At 41.8% G+C, this 23,009-nt stretch overlaps 1 protein-coding gene across 2 annotated transcripts in view; it reads left to right on the forward strand.

Annotated features, from left to right (window-relative positions):
* Positions 1-23,009, forward strand: part of LOC147688813 (ATP-binding cassette sub-family B member 5-like) — a 973,135-nt gene that overhangs the window by 922,367 nt on the left and 27,759 nt on the right. For both annotated transcript variants that reach the window (XM_086941722.1, XM_086941721.1), the window contains 2 exons: positions 5,105-5,311; positions 14,872-15,018. In XM_086941722.1, the coding sequence (XP_086797848.1) occupies positions 5,105-5,311; positions 14,872-15,018 (354 nt within the window). The remainder of the gene's footprint in view (positions 1-5,104; positions 5,312-14,871; positions 15,019-23,009) is intronic.

Genomic DNA, 23,009 nt, shown 5'->3' on the forward strand with positions numbered 1-23,009 from the left:
GATTCTGTTTCATTTCTGCCACTGGAGCCATTGTACACAATCCATCCCACTGCTCACATCCACACATTGTGTATTTGGCTATGTTGTTACCTACAAAGTGTGCTGCCAGTGCTTTAGTGACATCTCCACTACCTGTCACCATTCTTCACTGACCAGCCACCCCTAACAGCCCCCCTCGTCCCCTGTCCAACACTGCACTTACTATATCGAAGCAAGCTACTACACGAACGTGATTGAAGCTTCCAAAAACAATCAAAAGGAAATCTTCCAAATTGTCAATAACTTTAGGAATCCCAAAATACTTGTACAAGAAATCCCCCCATCCCAGGCCCTTTGTAACGAGATAGCAACCGTCTTTGAACAGAAGGTTATGAACCTCACTAAAGATTTTCCCCAGATCAATTTGGAAGCCTTAAATGAAAAAGATGATAAACCACACTTGGCAGTGTGGGATACTTTTACTCCGATTACCCTGGGCGAATCCTCCAAAGTTATATCCAATACTAAATCAGGATCACCTTTTGATCCTTGTCCGCCAACATTGTTAAAAGCGATAACAGAGGAGGTTAATCCCTTTATTAACTCAATCCTCAATTCCTCACTCCAAACAGGGGAGATTCCAGACTGCTGGAAAGTCGCCGCGGTAAAACCCCTACAGAAGAAAGCATTGCGGGATCCGACGGTCCTGTCCAATCTACGGCCTATTTCGCTTCTCCCGGCTATTTGTAAAATGACAGAAACCTGTGTTAATAAGCAGTTGGTTTCCTACCTGGAGGAGAATCATATCCTTCACCCCAACCTGGCCGGGTTCAAAGCCCATCACTCTACTGAATCTGCAGTGTTGTACACCACAGAGACCATCAAAGCTGCATTGGGCCAGGGAAAGAGGGCCGTTCTGATCCTGTTGGATCTCTCTGCAGCGTTTGACATGGTGTCTCATGCGATTTTATTACATCGTCTAAGGAATGTTGGCATAGGAGGCACTGTGTCAAAATGGTTTGCAAATTTCCTGGAGGACAGAAGGGAGATCATAATGTTAGGCCAGTTCTGTTCCGAGGAGATGGTGGTTCGATCTGGGGTACCACAGGGCTCTAGTTTGAGCCCTATCTTATTAAATCTATATATGGCCCCCCTGATTGAGCTCATCTCCACTTTTGGAATTAGTACTGTAGCGTATGCTGACGATACGCAATTGGTCCTCACCCTTGACGAAGATCCGGCAGTAGCCGAACAGTCCCTAAAAGAGTGTCTCACGGCTACTTTTGCCTGGATGAAAAACAACCATCTGAAATGCAACTCGGCTAAAACAGAAATTGTGCCGTTCGGTCACAATAATCTGTTCTCCCCTCAGAGTTGTTGGCCAAAAGAGGAAGAAGCTCCGCCCAATACCATCTTAGCAGCACGAAACCTGGGCATAAAATTTGACGAGTCACTTTCGTTTAAACAACAGGTAAAGGAAGTGGCTGGATCATGCTTCAATATCATTAAGGGCCTCAGGAAGTTCTTCGATCTTCTTCCCCTACCTGCCAGGCGTACTGTTGCAGTGGCATTAATTACATCAAGACTTGACTACGGCAACAGCCTGTACGCAGGGATCAATAAATCTGCCCTACATAAACTACAGATGGTTCAGCATGCCGCAGCAAGACTGGTGCTCAGATGGCCAAGGAAATCTTCGGCCTCTGCCGCACTGAAGGAACTTCATTGGCTTCCCATACATAAATGCATTCTGTTCAAAGTGTTGGTGATTGCTTTCAGGGCTTATCATAAACATGGTCCCCTATATCTCTCCAAATATTTCAATAGATACTACCCTACCCGGGATCTCAGATCTGCCACAGCCAATTTAATGAGTGTACCAAAATTCAAACTTAAGACAAAGGGAGGCAAGTCTATAGCAGTATTTGGTGCCAAGGCATGGAATACACTGCCTCTAAACTTGCGCTACATCATATCTGAAAAACAATTCAAGAAATCCCTCAAGACATGGATTCATAGCTTGGCAGACTCAGCCTGCAAATCAATGATGTAACTATTCTGATTGAGATATCTATTTCCGCACATCTTTTTTAGCATTTAAATCTAAGCCCCAAGATGCTCCCTGGAGTGGTAGTGCGCTCTATAAGTGTCCTTCACATCACATCACAAGCGTCCATTTGTGCAGCAGGTGCAGTGCACAGTGCCCTATCTAAACAAACCCATTCCACCCAGATTATTGCTTGATTTCTACATAGCCCTCTACCATCACTAGCCTTTACCCCCACATTTACAGGGTTGTATCTTTTGTTAGTGCAGCAGGTGCAGTGGCTCTTGGATTGTAGCTCTCTCCGATGTGCTTTTCATCATGATCTGCACAGGTGGTGATTTTTTGTGCCTGCTACTTGTAAACAATCAGAAGCACACTGGTTGTTCTGGAAGCCCCCTCCCATGCACCTTTCCCTGTTCCTGTTATACTTTAAGGCTCCACACCCCCCCTTCATTTCCTTTTACCCCTTTTGCCTCTACTTACATTGCCTCCTCACTTAGAGGCTGCTGTCTTCTTGAAGTCTACTTTCATCATTGGTGGAATTCTGCAATGTACCAATTATACTGTATCCTTCGTGCCCTTCCGGCCTGTTTTAAAATACAAACTATGCTTGTTTGAGCCTTGTCCTTTACTTACACACTCACCTAAGCTAGGTATGTTCTTGCCTCCTCTCCAAACAAAGCTCCAAGTCTTCCTTTACCTGCCCTACACAACTACACTTACCGGTCCTTAACTTTATGAGGTGCAGTGCCACAGTTCCCCAGAAATAAAACCAACACTAATGAATCCTTTATTTCACCTCTTTACCTGAAGCACAGTTGCCCATTTCCTGATTGGACTGCAGCCGATGACACTCTGGCCATGACGCTGCACATTTCATTTTTTGTTAACCATGTAGTGGCTACTGCTATTCTCACCTGAAAACTATGAGAACATATCCTTCTGAATCAACAACCCCATTAGTGATCTTCTATGGCGCCTCTCCCATCCTTACTCTTTGTATCTGCACTTCCACAGGAGTACTTTCCATTCATGCTTTCCATTACACGGTGGCTTCAGGGACCAATTTACCACAAGTAAATGCGTCATTTTACCCGAGGAACATATTTATTTCCTCGCACTGAGGCCATTACTCACTGTCAACCTCACTTCTCCCGTCCACACATTTTGTACTTGTCTACGTTGTTCACTTAAAAGTGTCCTTTTTCGCACATGTATTAAAACACCACAAGCAGCTGTCACTCTTCTTTGCTGCACCCCTCCCCAACACATCCCTCTGTCCTCTCCCGTCCGTAGCCAGCACAGCTACTCCACCTGGAGCGTAGCTTGCTTTCGTGCAGCGAGTGGAGTAGCGTTAGTGCGCCAGACAAACCTATTAAAAACACACTTTTGCTTTATTTCACCCATCTACATATTCTCTCCCGTCCCTAGAGTGTGTTCCCCATTTTCAAGGGCATAGCTCCCATTAGTGCCACAGCACCATTTTGTCTCACATGTGCTTTTCCTCTGCTTTTTTTTCACCCGTGTTACTTGAAAACAACTACAACCCACAACTGTTCTGGAAGACCACCCCTCTCCATCGTCCTCTTCCACTTCTAACCTTCACAACCTCCCTTCACGTTCTTTTTGCCCATTAGCTGCCACCACATTCAATTACATTTTAACACCATTGACACGCTGCTTATTCTCCTTGTTTAATTCTGTACTACACCAATTATCTCCATCGTTCGTGTCCTTCCAGTCCATTCAAGAATGCAAGCTTTGCTCTTTCACACACAGTATTCTCTGAATAAAAAAACAACTACTGAGATATGTTGTTCTTTCCTGTCCTTAACCCCCACACTACTACACCTACTGGGCTGTAAGTTCATCATCATGTGCAGCAGGTACAATACCACTGTATCCCAAAAATACAATACTTAACAAACATTAGCACAGCTAACAGCACAGCGCTCACATCATAGGTCAGAGGCCTCTTGGCTTTGCCAATGCTTGTTATAATAATGCTCTTTCCAGCCCATGCTATTTTTTTCTCTTCAATCGCTTTACCTCGTTTCCATCCAAAATGACTCTCTAATTCAGGAACCTATGGAAGCCTCCTGGATGTCTGTGTATTCTGTCTTTTCATATTACAAGGAATGTTATATTTTATCTGCTGTAAAACCCCCCATCAAATATTCATCGTGTAAGACAGCAATGAGTGTAGGAATGTCATCCGCACTTGTTGATTAGTACACTCTTAAAAGCATGGCTACAATGACCATATGGGTCAGATGGACCTCTTCTGTGTGCTGAAGGCGAATGGCTTCATTTCAGAGTGAATGGACCACTGGGCCATCAACTAGTCAACGGCGTGTTTGTCACAATATTGAGAGCAGGAATATTGACCTATAGATTTCCTATTCCTAACTCAACATCTAATTAGCTTGACGGTAGCTGGTAGCCAGTATTGGGAAGTCGATATAAGTGCAGGTCAGTTTTTAACTGTAATATGGTACTACACCAGCCAGGTAAGCAACCCTGAGGAACATACACAGATTTCTTGTAGACATGTATATAATACATGGGATTCTGCAATCCCTGTATAAATACCCATTACTAATTTCTTTATAATCAGTGAATTGGGACAGAACGAACCTATAACGTGCTCTTTCCTTCATATGAAAGAACTAGCAACAAAAATGCAAGTGGTTTGTGAAAAAGCTGATGGTGTGTCTATTTATTATAAAGACTTGAGTACCCCCCTGCCATAGATGACAAGGATAGTGCAAGTCACCTCAGAGTTCCATAAACCTATACAGGAATTTGGCCTTCAGCATCATTCCTCTACATGGTCATGGAACTCCTCAATGACTTCCATATCAGTGTAATGTACAGCAGGGGGTACTCTATACCACATATAATTTGCCCTCCCGTATGCGGACTCACTTGCTACATTCTGTCAATATGCTGTGCGACTGTTATCAGCACATTTTCCAGGGCAAAATCCTTCGCTGCTGAAGGAACGGGTATAGTACTTGTAGCAATGACGATAAAACTCCAGTTTGCAAAACAATTAAATATTTATGTTTTTTTCAGATGTTCGACGGAGTTGATACAACAAAACTTAATATACAGTGGCTGCGAGCCCAAATTGGAATCGTTTCTCAGGAGCCGGTGTTATTTGACTGCAGTATCGCGGAGAACATTGCGTATGGTGACAACAGTAGAACTGTGGCAATGGACGAAATAATAAAAGTGGCCAAATCAGCGAATATTCACTCTTTTATAGAAGAACTCCCTGAGGTAATGCAGCATGATTTTCAGTATTGATTGCCATGGATCACAAGGGATACTTCTATTCTATTTAATGTTAATATTTGAGTTTTTATTTAATTCGCAAAACAAGAAAGACATATCCACTGAGTTAATATTTGGAGCACAATGTTCTCAAGGCATGGTGCATACATACCACCACATATCTTTAAGAATAACATAGGGATTATATAGTGAATATATAATGGCAAAAAAATGCAAAGCTTTAATAATGAGGTATTTACTCCATTCCTTTTCCCTTTCCCTCTGCTACATACATGAGGAAAATAGAAATTATTAGGTAAAAATGATTAAATATTCACAATATGTTTGGGAGACTCTACTAGTTCTTACCCCAGTGTTTTAGTATTATGTTCTTTAATATCCCAAAGAGTGGGGTGTTGGGAGCTGCCCAACCAACTAGAATGCTCCCTTTGCTTACTTAAAAGGAGCATTCTTTTGCTGGAATACCCTAATGTCTCTGGTGTGGAGCGGGCAAATAGAGAGGGCAGCAGGAGTACAAGTAATCTCTTAGCTGAATGTTTTTGATAAGAAAAATGGCTTCTTTCTCCTGCGGCGCTCCATCCTTCTTTTCTAGCACTTGCTCCACTTTTCTTTGTCTGGTTAGCCTTTCCGTGCACAAAAACAGGAGGAGGCACCTGGGCAGCCGTCTGCGAACCAACAGTGCTTGGGAAGATACAGGGAGTGCCGTGGGTTAATGGAGCTGTGATTTTTCAACCAGCTTTGTCTTACAGCACTCCCTATTTTGGTTGCTAGAGGTGGTACGAAAGCCTCATTTGCTTACCTACCAGGTAATTGCAGTTAATTACCCCCACCCACTTGTTATTTGCCCTGGCATCTTGGGTGCATATTTACAGGAAGAGTAATTAACAGCTGATCTTGGCCCACAGGTATTGATATTATTTATTATGTAAGTAAGAATCAAACACTATGATTAAAGCAGTTTCTGAAAAGAAACAGTTCTCAGAATTTGAAACTTGAATTTTTTTTAAATTTCCTATCTACATGTTTTCTACATGTTTTCTTTACAGTCTCAAATGTATACGAAACATTGTGCACAACAATCACTAAAGAAGTTTGATATGACGTTCCAAAACAGTCAAAGTTACACATCAGGGGCTTCTGGAGCAAAATTAAGTATGGCGAAGTGAATTTTAAGGAAAATGACCCTTTTCCAACCCTGATTTCTCAACTAACAAGTCAAGGCAGCCACCTGTACAACAAAGGCTTTGCTCAGGCTCCTGTTAATGTGACAGGCAGAAATACCCGCAGACCACTGGAGATCGAATGACTGGAATTGCTGTCACTTTAAAAAGGAACAGGACTGAATGTCTGAAAGAGGCAGACCAATCCCTCATATCATGCACATTATCCAAGGAAGTCTTTCAAATCTGTTACTAACAAATCTCACAGCCTAGCTGTTATCATACATACTGTTTAGATTTACCTCCGACCCAGGAGATCTAATTCACTCAACAATTAATATTTGGTCGGGACACAATCACAACATTAAATTCCTATCGCTTAAAGTAAAAAACTGATATTAGGCATTTCATTTGATCTTGATATTTCAAGCAAACTATTTTTTTACTCTGAGCATGTTAGAATTGATAGCACCAAAGTCTAGGTATGAATATGAAGCTTAATTTAAACTTGCCTATCAGAGAACACTACTCAATGCTCACCAAATGCTTTATGATATTCTGGAACACAAATTCATATTTTTTGATTCTGATAAAAAGTGTAACTGAACATAGCTGTCTCTATTGCTGTAGTTATATTACAGCATCAGCATCATATATATATATATATATATATATATATATATATATATATATATATATATATATATATATATATATATATGTGTGATCAAGGTCACCGTGTAGTGACCGAAACGCGTCATGCTGGCGATTGCGTGAAAATAAACCACCTTTGAAGTTACTTCTTGCGCTGTGGAGTGGTCTGTACCTGTGGGTTCCGTTGGTTGCTTACGGAATTCTTGTCCCTTTGTAGTAAACGGAGCAGGACTGTGAATCGTATATATCCAGTCCTGGATACCGCAGCGCAGGAAGAAGAGAGGAGACCTCAGGTGCAGGTGAGCAGTGAATTTTTATTTCCTCGAGGAGACGGCACACCTCAGCATGACGTTTCGACCTTCACAGAGGCCTTGATCACATGACGCATGCTAGGGAGGAGGCAATTTTTAAAGTGCTAGTGCTCAATTACGTACAATATCATTGGTGGGTCAAGGTCACATGTCACATGATCAATATCATAGACATAGACAACAGTTAAAAAGAACAGCGCATCGCGGGATAATCCCTGAAGTCAGCCTATATTGCAAAATACAGATAATAGTATTTAAAGTGCAAATGCTGTCTAACCATTGTGAACAATACACAACAAGAGTCACTGGGAAATCCAGTAGATTAGCAGTGCAAAACTAGGCAACAGTGCAATATATTAGATAAAGTGCAAAATAGTGTCATGTAAACAGTTCGTCATTGCTATAAATATGCGCAATATACTTAATGTACATTATCATGTTTAAAATCAGGTGTAAAAAATATAGATCATGAGTTATAAATATATAAATATAGGTATAAAAACATGAATGTACAAGCAACTTGCCAATAAATATATATACACCCAACAAACACTATTTACACAGGATGAGACCTCAAGTATATATATGTGTGATCAAGGTCACCGTGTAGTGACCGAAACGCGGCATGCTGGCGATTGCGTGAAAATAAACCACCTTTGAAGTTACTTCTTGCGCTGTGGAGTGGTCTGTACCTGTGGGTTCCGTTGGTTGCTTACGGAATTCTTGTCCCTTTGTAGTAAACGGAGCAGGACTGTGAATCGTATATATATATATATATATATATATATATATATATATATATATATATATATATATATATATATATATATATGTAGCAATCCCCGCTACCTCTCGCCCGGAGCCCAGTCCTGGATACCTCCTACCTGGGCGACATGGTTCCCATTGCCGGCCCCCGTGATGGACTCCTGGCAGAATGGTGGCGGCGGTTGTGAAGGGGACTCGAGGACAACGCTGATTGAGGGGCTCTGTTACCTCCGTGATTTCATCTGGTGCTGTGCCTGTCTCTACATCCAGTTCCTTCAGTGTATTTTTCCCCCGGCATCATCGGAACCAAATGCACCATACAGAGGCATTGTGGGTTGTGTAGTTCACCACAGAAGGACTGCACAGGTGAGCCTCGTTATTACTAGGGGGCGGAACAATGGATATGAAAATGAGGCGGGACTGCATTTGCCACAACAGCAGAGGAAGCATTTTCGAGAGGGGCGCTGAGGAAGGCAAGAAACGCCGAAATGCATTCGCCTGACAAAATCCCACATTAAAGTGTTTCCTTGAACTCCCCTTCGGGTCACTGCTCTTTTCTTTGGGAGGAGGTTACCTGCATATTTATGCGCCAGCCAGAGCGCATTCCAGTGTACCCCCGCCGCACAAGAGGTCTGGACCTTCCTGGTATGCTCTACGGAGCGCTGAACTTCGTCAATGTGGCAACATTGGTGTCCAGTACCCACCACGACGCTGGGAGGAGAACGCGGTTGTGAGGTATTCATACCTCCTACCTGGGCGACATGGTTCCCATTGCCGGCCCCCGTGATGGACTCCTGGCAGAATGGTGGCGGCGGTTGTGAAGGGGACTCGAGGACAACGCTGATTGAGGGGCTCTGTTACCTCCGTGATTTCATCTGGTGCTGTGCCTGTCTCTACATCCAGTTCCTTCAGTGTATTTTTCCCCCGGCATCATCGGAACCAAATGCACCATACAGAGGCATTGTGGGTTGTGTAGTTCACCACAGAAGGACTGCACAGGTGAGCCTCGTTATTACTAGGGGGCGGAACAATGGATATGAAAATGAGGCGGGACTGCATTTGCCACAACAGCAGAGGAAGCATTTTCGAGAGGGGCGCTGAGGAAGGCAAGAAACGCCGAAATGCATTCGCCTGACAAAATCCCACATTAAAGTGTTTCCTTGAACTCCCCTTCGGGTCACTGCTCTTTTCTTTGGGAGGAGGTTACCTGCATATTTATGCGCCAGCCAGAGCGCATTCCAGTGTACCCCCGCCGCACAAGAGGTCTGGACCTTCCTGGTATGCTCTACGGAGCGCTGAACTTCGTCAATGTGGCAACATTGGTGTCCAGTACCCACCACGACGCTGGGAGGAGAACGCGGTTGTGAGGTATTCATACCTCCTACCTGGGCGACATGGTTCCCATTGCCGGCCCCCGTGATGGACTCCTGGCAGAATGGTGGCGGCGGTTGTGAAGGGGACTCGAGGACAACGCTGATTGAGGGGCTCTGTTACCTCCGTGATTTCATCTGGTGCTGTGCCTGTCTCTACATCCAGTTCCTTCAGTGTATTTTTCCCCCGGCATCATCGGAACCAAATGCACCATACAGAGGCATTGTGGGTTGTGTAGTTCACCACAGAAGGACTGCACAGGTGAGCCTCGTTATTACTAGGGGGCGGAACAATGGATATGAAAATGAGGCGGGACTGCATTTGCCACAACAGCAGAGGAAGCATTTTCGAGAGGGGCGCTGAGGAAGGCAAGAAACGCCGAAATGCATTCGCCTGACAAAATCCCACATTAAAGTGTTTCCTTGAACTCCCCTTCGGGTCACTGCTCTTTTCTTTGGGAGGAGGTTACCTGCATATTTATGCGCCAGCCAGAGCGCATTCCAGTGTACCCCCGCCGCACAAGAGGTCTGGACCTTCCTGGTATGCTCTACGGAGCGCTGAACTTCGTCAATGTGGCAACATTGGTGTCCAGTACCCACCACGACGCTGGGAGGAGAACGCGGTTGTGAGGTATTCATACCTCCTACCTGGGCGACATGGTTCCCATTGCCGGCCCCCGTGATGGACTCCTGGCAGAATGGTGGCGGCGGTTGTGAAGGGGACTCGAGGACAACGCTGATTGAGGGGCTCTGTTACCTCCGTGATTTCATCTGGTGCTGTGCCTGTCTCTACATCCAGTTCCTTCAGTGTATTTTTCCCCCGGCATCATCGGAACCAAATGCACCATACAGAGGCATTGTGGGTTGTGTAGTTCACCACAGAAGGACTGCACAGGTGAGCCTCGTTATTACTAGGGGGCGGAACAATGGATATGAAAATGAGGCGGGACTGCATTTGCCACAACAGCAGAGGAAGCATTTTCGAGAGGGGCGCTGAGGAAGGCAAGAAACGCCGAAATGCATTCGCCTGACAAAATCCCACATTAAAGTGTTTCCTTGAACTCCCCTTCGGGTCACTGCTCTTTTCTTTGGGAGGAGGTTACCTGCATATTTATGCGCCAGCCAGAGCGCATTCCAGTGTACCCCCGCCGCACAAGAGGTCTGGACCTTCCTGGTATGCTCTACGGAGCGCTGAACTTCGTCAATGTGGCAACATTGGTGTCCAGTACCCACCACGACGCTGGGAGGAGAACGCGGTTGTGAGGTATTCATACCTCCTACCTGGGCGACATGGTTCCCATTGCCGGCCCCCGTGATGGACTCCTGGCAGAATGGTGGCGGCGGTTGTGAAGGGGACTCGAGGACAACGCTGATTGAGGGGCTCTGTTACCTCCGTGATTTCATCTGGTGCTGTGCCTGTCTCTACATCCAGTTCCTTCAGTGTATTTTTCCCCCGGCATCATCGGAACCAAATGCACCATACAGAGGCATTGTGGGTTGTGTAGTTCACCACAGAAGGACTGCACAGGTGAGCCTCGTTATTACTAGGGGGCGGAACAATGGATATGAAAATGAGGCGGGACTGCATTTGCCACAACAGCAGAGGAAGCATTTTCGAGAGGGGCGCTGAGGAAGGCAAGAAACGCCGAAATGCATTCGCCTGACAAAATCCCACATTAAAGTGTTTCCTTGAACTCCCCTTCGGGTCACTGCTCTTTTCTTTGGGAGGAGGTTACCTGCATATATATATATATATATATATATATTCGCTGAAAAAACCATAGGTTTCACACCAGTTATAGTTAGGAATTAGCATTTAAAAAACCTATTAAATTCACTGAGAAAACCATAGGTTTCACACCAGTTATAGTTAGGTGGAAATTTTACTCGCATAAAACCATTGAAATTCCCACGTTATAGTTAGTTGGACTCACTATAACTTGCGCGTGCAATGCACTGCTGATGACGTCACATATTACATCACTCATGACATGGTCAGTGACATCACTCATGACATATTTGTAAGTCATCTGCCTCTCGATATGAACATGTCGTAATGGCCAGCTGAGGTGCTTAAATGTTTCTCTGAATTATGGCGCTAATACTCTCAGAACATGCTGCCTTGCTGATGATAAATCAGATAATACTAAATAGAACTGCATAATTTAAAAGTATTTTTTATACAAGTCATGCTCCCAATAATTTTAATACTTGATTGCATCCACCACATTGCCTACTTGATTGCATCCACCACATTGCCTCGTATCTAAACAAAAGAAAACCTGTCCGGTTTCAACAATAATGTTACACAGAGTGAAATTTGAACTATGCTTCCAAATGCACGCAGGAACAAACACATGGGGTAAACATGATTGGGCTTGTAACAAAGCCACGGGGCTCTAATTACACAGGCTGTATCTAATTTTGACATAAATGCCGCCTCCGGGTAATTGCCACTCCTCCCAGCGGGACTGCAAGACCCATAATCCCCTTAGGCAGCCTGGCATGTTCCTGTTTGGTTAGCGAGTGTTTTATGTGGGAGTTCAGATTGAAAGTGCTCCTTAAATAGTCTGTGTCAATAACCGGATAATAGTTCAAACAAGAGGGATGAAGTCCCTAATCGAGGTTACAGTTACGGAAATGTTGCAAGTGTCAATTGAGCAGCATGAAGTATAAAATAGTTATAGGCACACATACGAGGTCGGAGGAGACCGATGCGAATAAATTGGTTATGCCCAGCACACCTCACCGCATATGCATTGGCAATCACGGTGCCCATTCACCAAAGGGGTCCAGTATATCCCAGGCAAGGCATTTCTTGCTGCGGAAAGCAGACCTACGTGCTGGCAGTCGCAGAGACCGCCCCGCTCCGCAATCTGGGATCTCCACAGCTGTCATCCTTTGTCCTCTTCCTGGCGCACTCCCTGGGGGCTCCACTGTATAGCGCTACCATGCTCCTCCAAAGGTAACTGCAGTCATAAGTGGAGCCACAAAACAACTGGTGGTACGTGTACAGCGCCAACCGCCGATGCTGAATTTAATCCAAAAGACAGTCCTGCTCCAACGAAGAAGAGGCACGTACATCAGGTATGTAGGTATAAGGCTTATTTATTCAAAGTCAGGTCTCCTACGACCCCGCAATGACAGAGAGACGCGTTTCGCCTGCGCAGCATGCTTTTTCAATCTAATTGGCGCCATAATATTTCAGATATATATAGAGCCCGCCTCCTTCCTTCAGGTGTGAGTAGACATAAAAGATAGACTGTAGATAGATATATATATAAAACTTCTATGGCAAAATGAAACCCCTCATTTTGTTCCTTTTCAAATTAAATGTATTAAGTGTTACCACTTTATTCCAATCAAGATGACTTCAGGTGTGCCATACTTTTGTCATAAGTAAGACTGTTAGCGTTCTAGTTGTTCTTTAGAGCACTCTGGGACATTCTGTCATTGGGCTATAGTTGGGCTACATCTGGCTGATATTTGGGCTACATTTGGGCTATTTTGTCTCTGGTGGCCATCTTGGGAGAATGCATATCAGAATTGTTTTAATGAAATATAAGAGGATTTGAGATGTCACTCAAAATGTGCCCTAATTTTTCTTTCTTCAGCACTAATCATAATTTCTATGGCAAAATGAACCCCCTCATTTTGTTCCTTTGCAAATTAAATGTTTTAAGTGTTAACACTTTATTCCAATCAAGATGACTTCAGGTGTGCCATACATTTGTCATAAGTAAGACTGTTAGCGCTCTAGTTGTTCTTTAGAACACTCTGGGACATTCTGTCATTGGGCTATAGTTGGGCTACATCTGGCTGATATTTGGCTACATTTGTTTTTTTTTTCTCTGGTGGCCATCTTTGGGCTACATTGGGCTACATTTGGGCTCTAACATATATATAGCCCAATGTAGCCCAATATATATTTTTTCAAAGTTAATTTTCTTAAAAACCACTGGAGCACATTTCTTGAGACATAGCAAAGGCACATTGGGGTACCTGTCCCTACTATTTTGCCAAGTTTGGTGGAAATCCATTCAGCCGTTCGCGCTAAAAGTAAGGTCGACCGCCCTATGGAAATTAACATGGGGAAAACACGTTTTGGGACCCCCCTTTTATCTCGGCCCCCGCTTGACGAATCCCCCCAAACTTTCAAGGAAGGACCGGAGCTTCGCGAGGCAAATTTGAGGACATTTTCATCAACCGGCGCCAAAGTTATTCACAATAGAAATTTGAGATTTTGCATTGAAAAACATCCTAACTATAACTACCTACTGGCGGTCGCCAGTAGGATATATATATATATATATATATATATATATATATATATATATATATATATATATATATATATATATATATATATATATATATATATTTGAGTTATTATGTAAACAATAACAAGACAATATCAGAACTGTCCCACACCCTCCCCACCCAAAAAAGAGCAAGCCACAGCAACTAGTATTGAATGTCAAGTAAGGTCTGTCAGCAAAATAGTACAAGTATGTTAAAAAGTTTATCGCTTACATGCACATCATTACAATCATTATAAGACAATAGTACACAGTTAATCTTCCACAGAGCTGTCATCCAGTTCTACCACCGCAGTGTTCATGGTCTGTTTTCAGTGTATCTCTGCCAGATCTCATTCCATCCTTTTATCTTGACCTTGCCTAGTATATATGAGTTTGCGTCTCGCCCCGCCTTCAGCACCCACCCATCGCCCATATTCCCTCAGCCACTGCTTACCAGTGGGTGATCTGGCTGTGTTCCGTCATTTGACAATGCATTTCTTTGCTACCACTATCCCCAGTTCAACAATTTTTCCACATATTCGGTGTGTATGGCCTGGTGTACCAAGCCCAAAAGACATAATTGAATGGACGGCTACAGTGGCAGCATCCTAACTATTTATGTTTTTTCATCGCTAGTGTCAGCTTCGTGTCCTCACTTTCTGTCTAACAAGTCTCAAGCCAAAAGAAAGGTCCAAAATGCTGGGCTAGAAAGTTAAAAACCTTTGATGACATTCAGCAAACATACAGAATTTCTTTCATATATTTTCGGGAATATGGACTGACATGAATAACATATTTTACAACTTCCTACAAAAATAATCTAAAAGTGTATGATCCAAGGAAAGCATCTTTTACGAATAGATATCTTCAGATAAGTGCAGGATTTATTTTCAGTTATATTTAGTTTCTATGTTATTCATTTTCATTAACAAGCATTAATGTTATACATAATTTCCTCATATAGTGTGTATTTCCTGTCAACAGAAATATGATACGTGTGTTGGTGGGAGAGGAACTCAGCTCTCTGGAGGCCAGAAACAGAGAATAGCAATTGCAAGAGCTCTGGTCCGTGAACCCAAACTGCTGCTTTTAGATGAGGCCACTTCTGCACTGGACAATGAAAGTGAAAAGGTAAGTCTTCATTTCCAATACTGTGAGATGCAGGCTGCACAAAAAATAAATATCCATGTTGGGGATGTACCTTGTACCTTTAAGACTGTGCCTTTTGTGGGAATTTGTTAGCATTCAAAAATCAGTCGCTGTTGAAAGAACAAGAATTCTTGCTTCCATTGGCAAAACACTCAAAGCTATTTTTAATATGGGTTTGGCCGGCTTAAACTTTAGGCGAGGGCACAGATTTGTTTGAATTAGTGGCTATTCCTTTCATGCCTAACTCCATAAAAGCAAAACATTAATGGAGAAATGGTGCTGTATTAAGAAAAACGAATCGCCTTTGATTGATAAAGCATGACAAGTTTAGGAAATTGGGTATTCTATTCATAGGTCATATTAGTTCTAGACATCAACAGACTACAAATAGCGAGACATTCTGCTGTAATAATATATGAGGGTTTCAATTGATCCTTCTCCAGCGCCTCCATTATGATTTTTCCTTATCCCCTCTCTGAAAGAAAGAAAGCCAATTCTCTGTCCTAGCCTTGAGCACTAGTCATGTTGCACTAACATGTGCACAGGCACGCCCTAAGCACCAGTCAAAAATCAATGTTAATTGTGCACAATCACAATGTCCTGCTAGGCATGGTGTTCTGAAGAGTCCCAATGATCCTGCAGTGGCTTCTAAATGTAGCTGCTGACCTTCAATATTAAGAGGGAGCAGAGTAATGAACCAAAATACAGTTATAAACATAGCGGTTTACACAAATATTGGGTCAAAAACAGTGTAATGTCAGGAATATTAAGGAACAAAATATTGAAAGTAAAATTATCGTTTTTAAAGTATCATTAAAATGTAGATGTGCATAAAACCATTTTTTAATAATTTTGTTGAGTTTTAATATTATTTTTCTAATATAGGTTGTTATGATTTTAATGTTAGGTATTTGTAAATATTTATACTCTAGTTTTCTTTTGATTTAGTTATACTTTTAACGCTTTTTAAAATCTTTTTTTCCATATATGGGTTTGTAGGGGAATAGGATGGAAAGCTTTTAGGGTTTTTTTGTAATTGATAGTAAGCTTTTTTTTAATAGTTTCTAACTAGTTGATTATATAAAATATTTGTTTAAATAATGTAATAGTTTAACCCCTTAAGTGCTGCTGACGGCCAATGGTCGTCAGCAGCGCTACCTCCCCAGTGCTGCGCACGACCATTGAACGTCCATTCAGCACTAGTTCTAATGGACAGCGCAGCACTGGGGAGAAATGTTTACACGCAGCTAAGGTGTTAAGAAGATTGTAATTGTTTTTAAATTGTTTGTCGCTTATTACCTAATTTGTTATGTAAATTATCTAATTGTTTTTGATAACTTGTATATTTAATTATATTTTGTCTAAGTATTTTACCTAATGATTAATGTTATTGTTTAAAAAAAAAACGGTGTATTGTTAATTCCTCAGTATTATTATAATTTGTTTTTGTGGGTGAATGAATTTTATTTTATTAGTTATTTTACTGTTTTTACTTTTCAGTTATTTTTATTAATGATATCATGCTGAAATTATAATGTATGCAATTATGAAAATATAATTTATGTTTCTTTATTTCATATGCATGAATTTGATTTATTTGTTGTTTGATGTAGGAGAAGGGAAAGTAAATCCGACTGCTTCAGAGGCCTACACTTTCAGTACTTTTGCTCAGGTTGGAGTTGAAAGGGTAAATCTGACATTTCCAAAGTCCAAAATCTGAAAATCTGTAAATCTCAACTCTTTCAATACAGTTGTTCATGTTGATGAGGGGATAGTAAATATGACTCCTAAAAGTCTGACACTTTAAAGTGTTCTTCAAAGTGGGAATGGTAAATCTGACTCTTCCAAAGTCGAATAATTTCCCTATCTTTGCTTTGATTGGAGTGGGAATTGGAAATCTGAATCCTCCAGAGTCCAATGCATGTCCTACTGTTTCCTAACTTTTTGATTATATAAAATATTTTTTTAAATAATGTAATAGTTTAAGAAGATTGTAATTGTTTTTAAATTGTTTGTCGTTTATTACCTAATTTGTTATGTAAATTATCTAATTGTTTTTGATAACTTGTATATTTAATTATATTTTGTCTAAGTATTTTACCTAATGATTAATGTTATCGTTTAAAAAAAACGGTGTATTGTTAATTCCTCAGTATTATTTTAATTTGTTTTTGTAGGTGTCTGAATTTTTGGTTAGTAGAGTGGGGAGTGTTATTAATCTGTTTTTAAGGTTTTTAAATGAATTTAATTTTATTTGTTATTTTACTGTTTTTACTTTTCAGGTATTTTTATTAATGATATCATGCTGAAATTATAATGTATGAAATTATGAAAATATAATTTATGTTTCTTTATTTCATATGCATGAATTTGATTTATTTGATGCTTGATGTAGGAGAAGGGAAAGGAAATCCGACTGCTTCAGAGTCCTACACTTTCACTACTTTTGCTCAGGTTGGAGTTGAAAGGGTAAATCTGACATTTCCAAAGTCCAAAATCTGAAAATCTGTAAACTTCAACTCTTTCAATACAGTTGTTCATGTTGATGAGGGGATAGTAAATATGACTCCTAAAAGTCTGACACTTTAAAGTGTCCTTTAAAGTGGGAATGGTAAATCTGACTCTTCCAAAGTCGAATACTTTCCCTATCTTTGCTTTGATTGGAGTGGGAATTGGAAATCTGAATCCTCCAGAGTCCAATGCATGTCCTACGGTTTCTTACATTTGATTGAGAAGAGTAAATCTGACCCATCCAAAGTCTAATGCTTTCCCTACTGCTGGTCTGGTTGGAGTCTTACATTCGACCCCCCCAGTTGTATATATATATATTTTTTTGTAAAATGATTATTAAATATGTTTTTGGGTAATCCTTTTTTAATATTTCTATAATATTGTGGTTATTTTATATGTTTTACAGTATTTCACCTCTAGAAATTAAAATTATAATAAGTATTATTAGAATTAATATTACTATGTTTATTTTATTATTTGTTTAATTATTAATTATATTCATTTAAATATTTTTTTAATATGCAATTTTTTATTACATTTTTGTAAGTGATAAGCTTTTTTAATTAATTTTTGATAATATAACAGCATTTTTTAAATGTAGTATTTTTAACATTACTATGCATTTGAAAGTTTATATAAATATCAGAGGAATCCATTTTATGACTATATTGTGGTCTTCTCTACTTCTATGGAAAGACACTATTTGTGTCCTCCATATTTTTGTTGCCTGTATTCTATTGTGCCGTCAAATAGCATGCCAGTGAGAAAGTCATGACAGCATTATGCAGGAAGCCAAAAATGTCATGGCTTGGAAGATGGACAAAAGTGACATCTTTGCAGGATAGGACCAGTGCACCCAAGAGCCTTAGTCACACCTTACTAAAGATGCCTCCTAGCAGGTAGACTCTAGATAGATAAGGAAGAGGCATTACACATAAATGTGTTAGAGCTAAGGCTAGCTCTGGACATTTTCTTGCCAAGTATCACCAAGCACTGCTCATCAAATGTGTCAAAGCAAGATGGCACACTATCTCCAATACTATCATAGTAGGTACAGCAAAAGTGGTCTTATAACATGACATTACCCTGACTAGGTGGACATTGTAAACATCCAGGATGTTGACAACTATGATTAGAAGTTCAACACAAGGTGCCGTCAATTAGTGTTCCAGAGATGGGGCTTACCTTCCTTGAACCTCTTTGTCATTCTGGACAGTTCAAATTGTAAAACTAGGAGTTGTATGGATGCATTCTGAAAGTCTTGGGATGGGAGACCGTACTAGGTCAGAGACCTCTGGCATCAATCTAGTTCAAAGCGGACAGAAATCTCTTTGTGAAGAGTCAAAACTAAGTGCTTTATGCCAATTTAGCATCCACACAGTTTTTCTACTATTGAGATGTATGCCTTAATATGGGAAATGTGTTGTATTTGAGCTATGAATTATAGCATTGATGTGCTACATATTTGTCTGCAGAAGTTGTCCTTAACTGCCAACATTTGGAAAACCTAAGCATAAAACGTTTTATGCATGGAATCACCTAGCATCTCTGTTTGGATCCCTTTGGTGTCCTGGTAATCTGTCATTGTTCTCTTCCTGGATTGTTAAATAATTTGTTTAAGGATTTCTCTGGGCCTTTACTACTCTGCCCAAACATTTGTTTCATAGAAACTGAAGACTGTTGTGGGCACCCCAATAGGAGGTCGCTTTTAGCACAACTGGAAGGCTTTGTCACAGATAGCATTTTGCACGACAGTATTCCACCTTTTAGGGAAAATTCATGAGCAGTTTGTTCAGGCACATATCATCAAATTCAGCAAAGACAAAGTTTCCCTTACCACCAACCCATAATGTATTGCTGAAATACCTTCTTTGTTTTCACCTATGTGACAAAGGTTACCTGCTAATATACTTTCCACAATCCTCTTCTTCACAGTTGGCTCTACACTCACTAGATGTTAAGCATTGTTTAAAGTTATATATAGACAGAACAAGGGACTTCTAAAATCCTGAACAACTGTTTATCTCTTCTCCAAAGTCTTACGATTCCAACAAGGGCTGACATATTTTGAAACAAGACATAGCTCTCTGGTTTACACCTTGCTTCGTCTTCAGTCTCATAAATTTGATAGACCTTGTAACCATAAAGTTCCTGAGCCATGTTGACTATGGCATCACTATTTGCTAGAGGGCACATCAAAGACATTTACAAAGCTCCAGTATGGGCCTTTACCAATGCCTGCACCACACACTACTGCTTCAACTTCTACTTAAGATTTGAAGCTGGTGTAGAGAAGGCAGTGCAATTGAATCCTGTTTCACTGAGGCAAGCCTCATTTCTTCCTTCCAATTTTATGTTTTACCTTTTCTACTGGTTTTGTGGTTATACTTCAAGCACTTAAATCTGTGAAAGATCAATTTCTGGAGAAAAAAACCTTCCTTACCTATAACCACTTTTGTCAAGCATTAGTTTCTTTCATCGATTCATACGCACTAGCACTTCTTACCTTGGTAAAGCTTTTAATACTTCTTTAAGTGCTCTGAAAAACCTGAGCACTTAAGCTTCTGGGGAGAGTATAGTTTTGTGTCTTTCCATCTCTTGGGCTGGAGTTCAGGTCACACAAAATGGATAGACTGCAAATTGTATATATCTCTTTCTACCTAAATGCATATGGTGATTATTTAAAATATGACTCTACTTAGTGGGTGATTGTATATTGACTCACGCACTTGCACTTTGCTCTACGGTCCGCTTCCCTTTGCGGAGAGAGCTCTGCTGCCCTGGCACTTGGAAGCAATTTCTCCTACCTGGTGGACTTCTAAGCTGCCATCTTCAGGTGACACATGCTCTAAATGTTCAAGGATGCAATTGACTGCACCCTTCATAAGAAAGGCAGAGTGCACACTGTGGACGCACTCTTGGTGCACTGAAGACAAACCCGTCTGCACCCATCCACTTCCGTTCGGCAGGCAGCTCACGCTATGCTGCCCCTTTTATTCAAGGAATCCCCCTAAGAATAAGTACTCTTTTAAACAACTAAGGAAAGTGGGAGCCTTGTTCTGATACAAAAATAAACTACGGGTATAGCATATTGCTGGCTCACTATGTTGGCAGAATGTCATCAGCTGGTTACAGCTGAAGCTAAGCCAGGAAGACCTACATAACGCTAGCTGTAAAAATATTATAGAAATGAAAATACTTGGGATAAAACAGCCAGATAATTTTACCGGGTGTCTATTACGCATATTCTTAAGCATGCTTTCAATATTTTGGGTTACTTGATTGAAACTAAAGTTCACTACATGTTTGTAATAGAAGTATGATTAAATTAATCTTCAAAACCAGATCATGATAGAGCAGTCCGGCCTGGATATGAGAGTACCCATTTGAACTGAGTTGGCAGAAGGAGCGGTGGCCTGGCAATTATCTTTTGTAACTCATTGCAGTTTTCTTAACATCCTCTGACTGCACTATCAAAGATGGTAGGTGTGGGCTTCTGTCTCAAAACTTCAACAATCTTCCTTTTCAGGAGCCTTAATCTTTAAATCCCTGGCCAAGTTTCTGAATTGATTCACTCTTTAACCCCTTCGATGCTGGTGACGGAACCATTCCGTCATCAGTCACAGTTGAGCTGTGCTGATGACGGAATGGTTCTGTCACGACCGCACCCTGTTCTGGTATGTCCAGTACCGGGGAAGAATCTGCGCCGCACAGAAGGTGTTAAGTGTTGCTATTGCACACCATTGTGTTCGATTCTATAGTTTTACTGTCCTAAGAAATCCTAATCTCCACATTGTTAATAAAGACAATACAGTAGCCCACTCACTTATAGATGCAGTATTAGTGCTCAATCTTAGGCAATTTGTCCCCACATTCAGCTGGCAATCCTTTAGATTTAGTACTGGCAATTCATCAGTCATTATTGGTTGACCGCCACTAGTATTATCCTGATCTGATCACTTTGTAATCCCTTTTAGTTGGACTGACTACAGAAGTATAAAGCAGACAACACCAGATACCATCTGTACAATTCATATGTTGGTAACATCAAAGAGCAAGATTTAGTGGGCACCCTAGCAAATTCATAGGCAATATAAACTAGCAATATGGATATACATACCAACTAAGTAAACCATTGGCTAAGAGTGACAGAAGCTAGCCCGAGTTATCACCCATACACAACATAGGCAAAGGGACACTGCACCTTAGGTGTCATCGCACTTATCAAATGAAGAAAGGAGTTGCAATTTTGGAGTGAAATTGGCAGAAGAAGAATTCAGTGGAAGACAATGAAGAGCAAGATGGCGGCCGTGAGGTACGGCTGAGCAGCAGCGCTAGCAGTGTGGACACGGTTGCGGCTAACCTCAAACATTTGTTGTTTAAATGCCGTAATTTTTCTGCCGAGTATATCTGCCGTTCACTGGGCGCTCAATGGAGAGACATCTTGAGTGATTAAGGCAAAAAAAAATCGTGGGGAAAAGGCGATCAACTGCTCGAAAACGCCTAGACTCGAAACGGCGGTTTGGATACCTCTGGTCGCTTCTTACCGCAAGGCACTCCCCCCGGGGCTGTTGAGGGTTGCCGCTACGTTACTCCTGAGGATTGGGTTGGCCGGCAGGCTCTCCCGTGGAGCTTGCAGAGTTCGTGGAGCCAGGGGGCGGAGCAGCACAGGTCGGACGGAGTCGAGCGGAGGCAGAGGCAGCGGCAGAGCGTCATCCAGGGGCTGTGGGGACAGGAGGTAGAGCAGAGCGAAGTGGCAGCTCTCTCCACGGATGGCTCCGAAAGCTAATACTGGAGGTAAGCCGCCGACCAAGAAAAGAAACGTAGCTGAAAATGCCGGTGCAGTGGGCAATCCCGTAAACGCCGTAAGTGTTGCTGCGGACAGTGTCGGCGCCGAGGCAGTATCGTTTGAAGTCGAGTCTGGGGCTCGGACAAGACAACCGACATCAGGACAGGGTACCCCTAAAGAGATGAGGCCTCCATCCGTCAGAACTAGACAAGCCGCTGCCTCAGCCACTGCCACTGCCACTATAAGTATAGTAGAAATGATGAATCGCAAGGACAAGGCAAAAAAGCTTAAAACAACAGAAATGGCCCCAGCAGCAGCAACTATTTCATTACCGGGCACTGAAGAGGATGAGGAGCTTGAACCAGAGTCAGAGCTTGAGCCCGAGCTAGAACCAGATCCACAGCCACAGTCACAGCCACAGTCACAGCCACACCCGGAGTTTGGAGGCGAGGACGTTGTCTTAAATGGTTTTCGGGGCAAGACGGACCTCCCAGTGCTGTCAATTTCAGTGACGGTGGGGGCTGATAAGGTTGTCGGTAATGAGGGCAAAGCTCCTACGCCGGTTAATGACATGGTAACCATGTCTCCAAAAGGTGAGGTGGTGCAGCTTGCCGCACCCTCCGCCACAAATATTAACTGTGAAAGTGATCAAGTTGGTCAAGGGGGAGAGACC

The sequence above is a fragment of the Lissotriton vulgaris genome, chromosome 10 (assembly GCF_964263255.1).
Source record: "Lissotriton vulgaris chromosome 10, aLisVul1.2, whole genome shotgun sequence".
NCBI lineage: Eukaryota > Metazoa > Chordata > Amphibia > Caudata > Salamandridae > Lissotriton > Lissotriton vulgaris.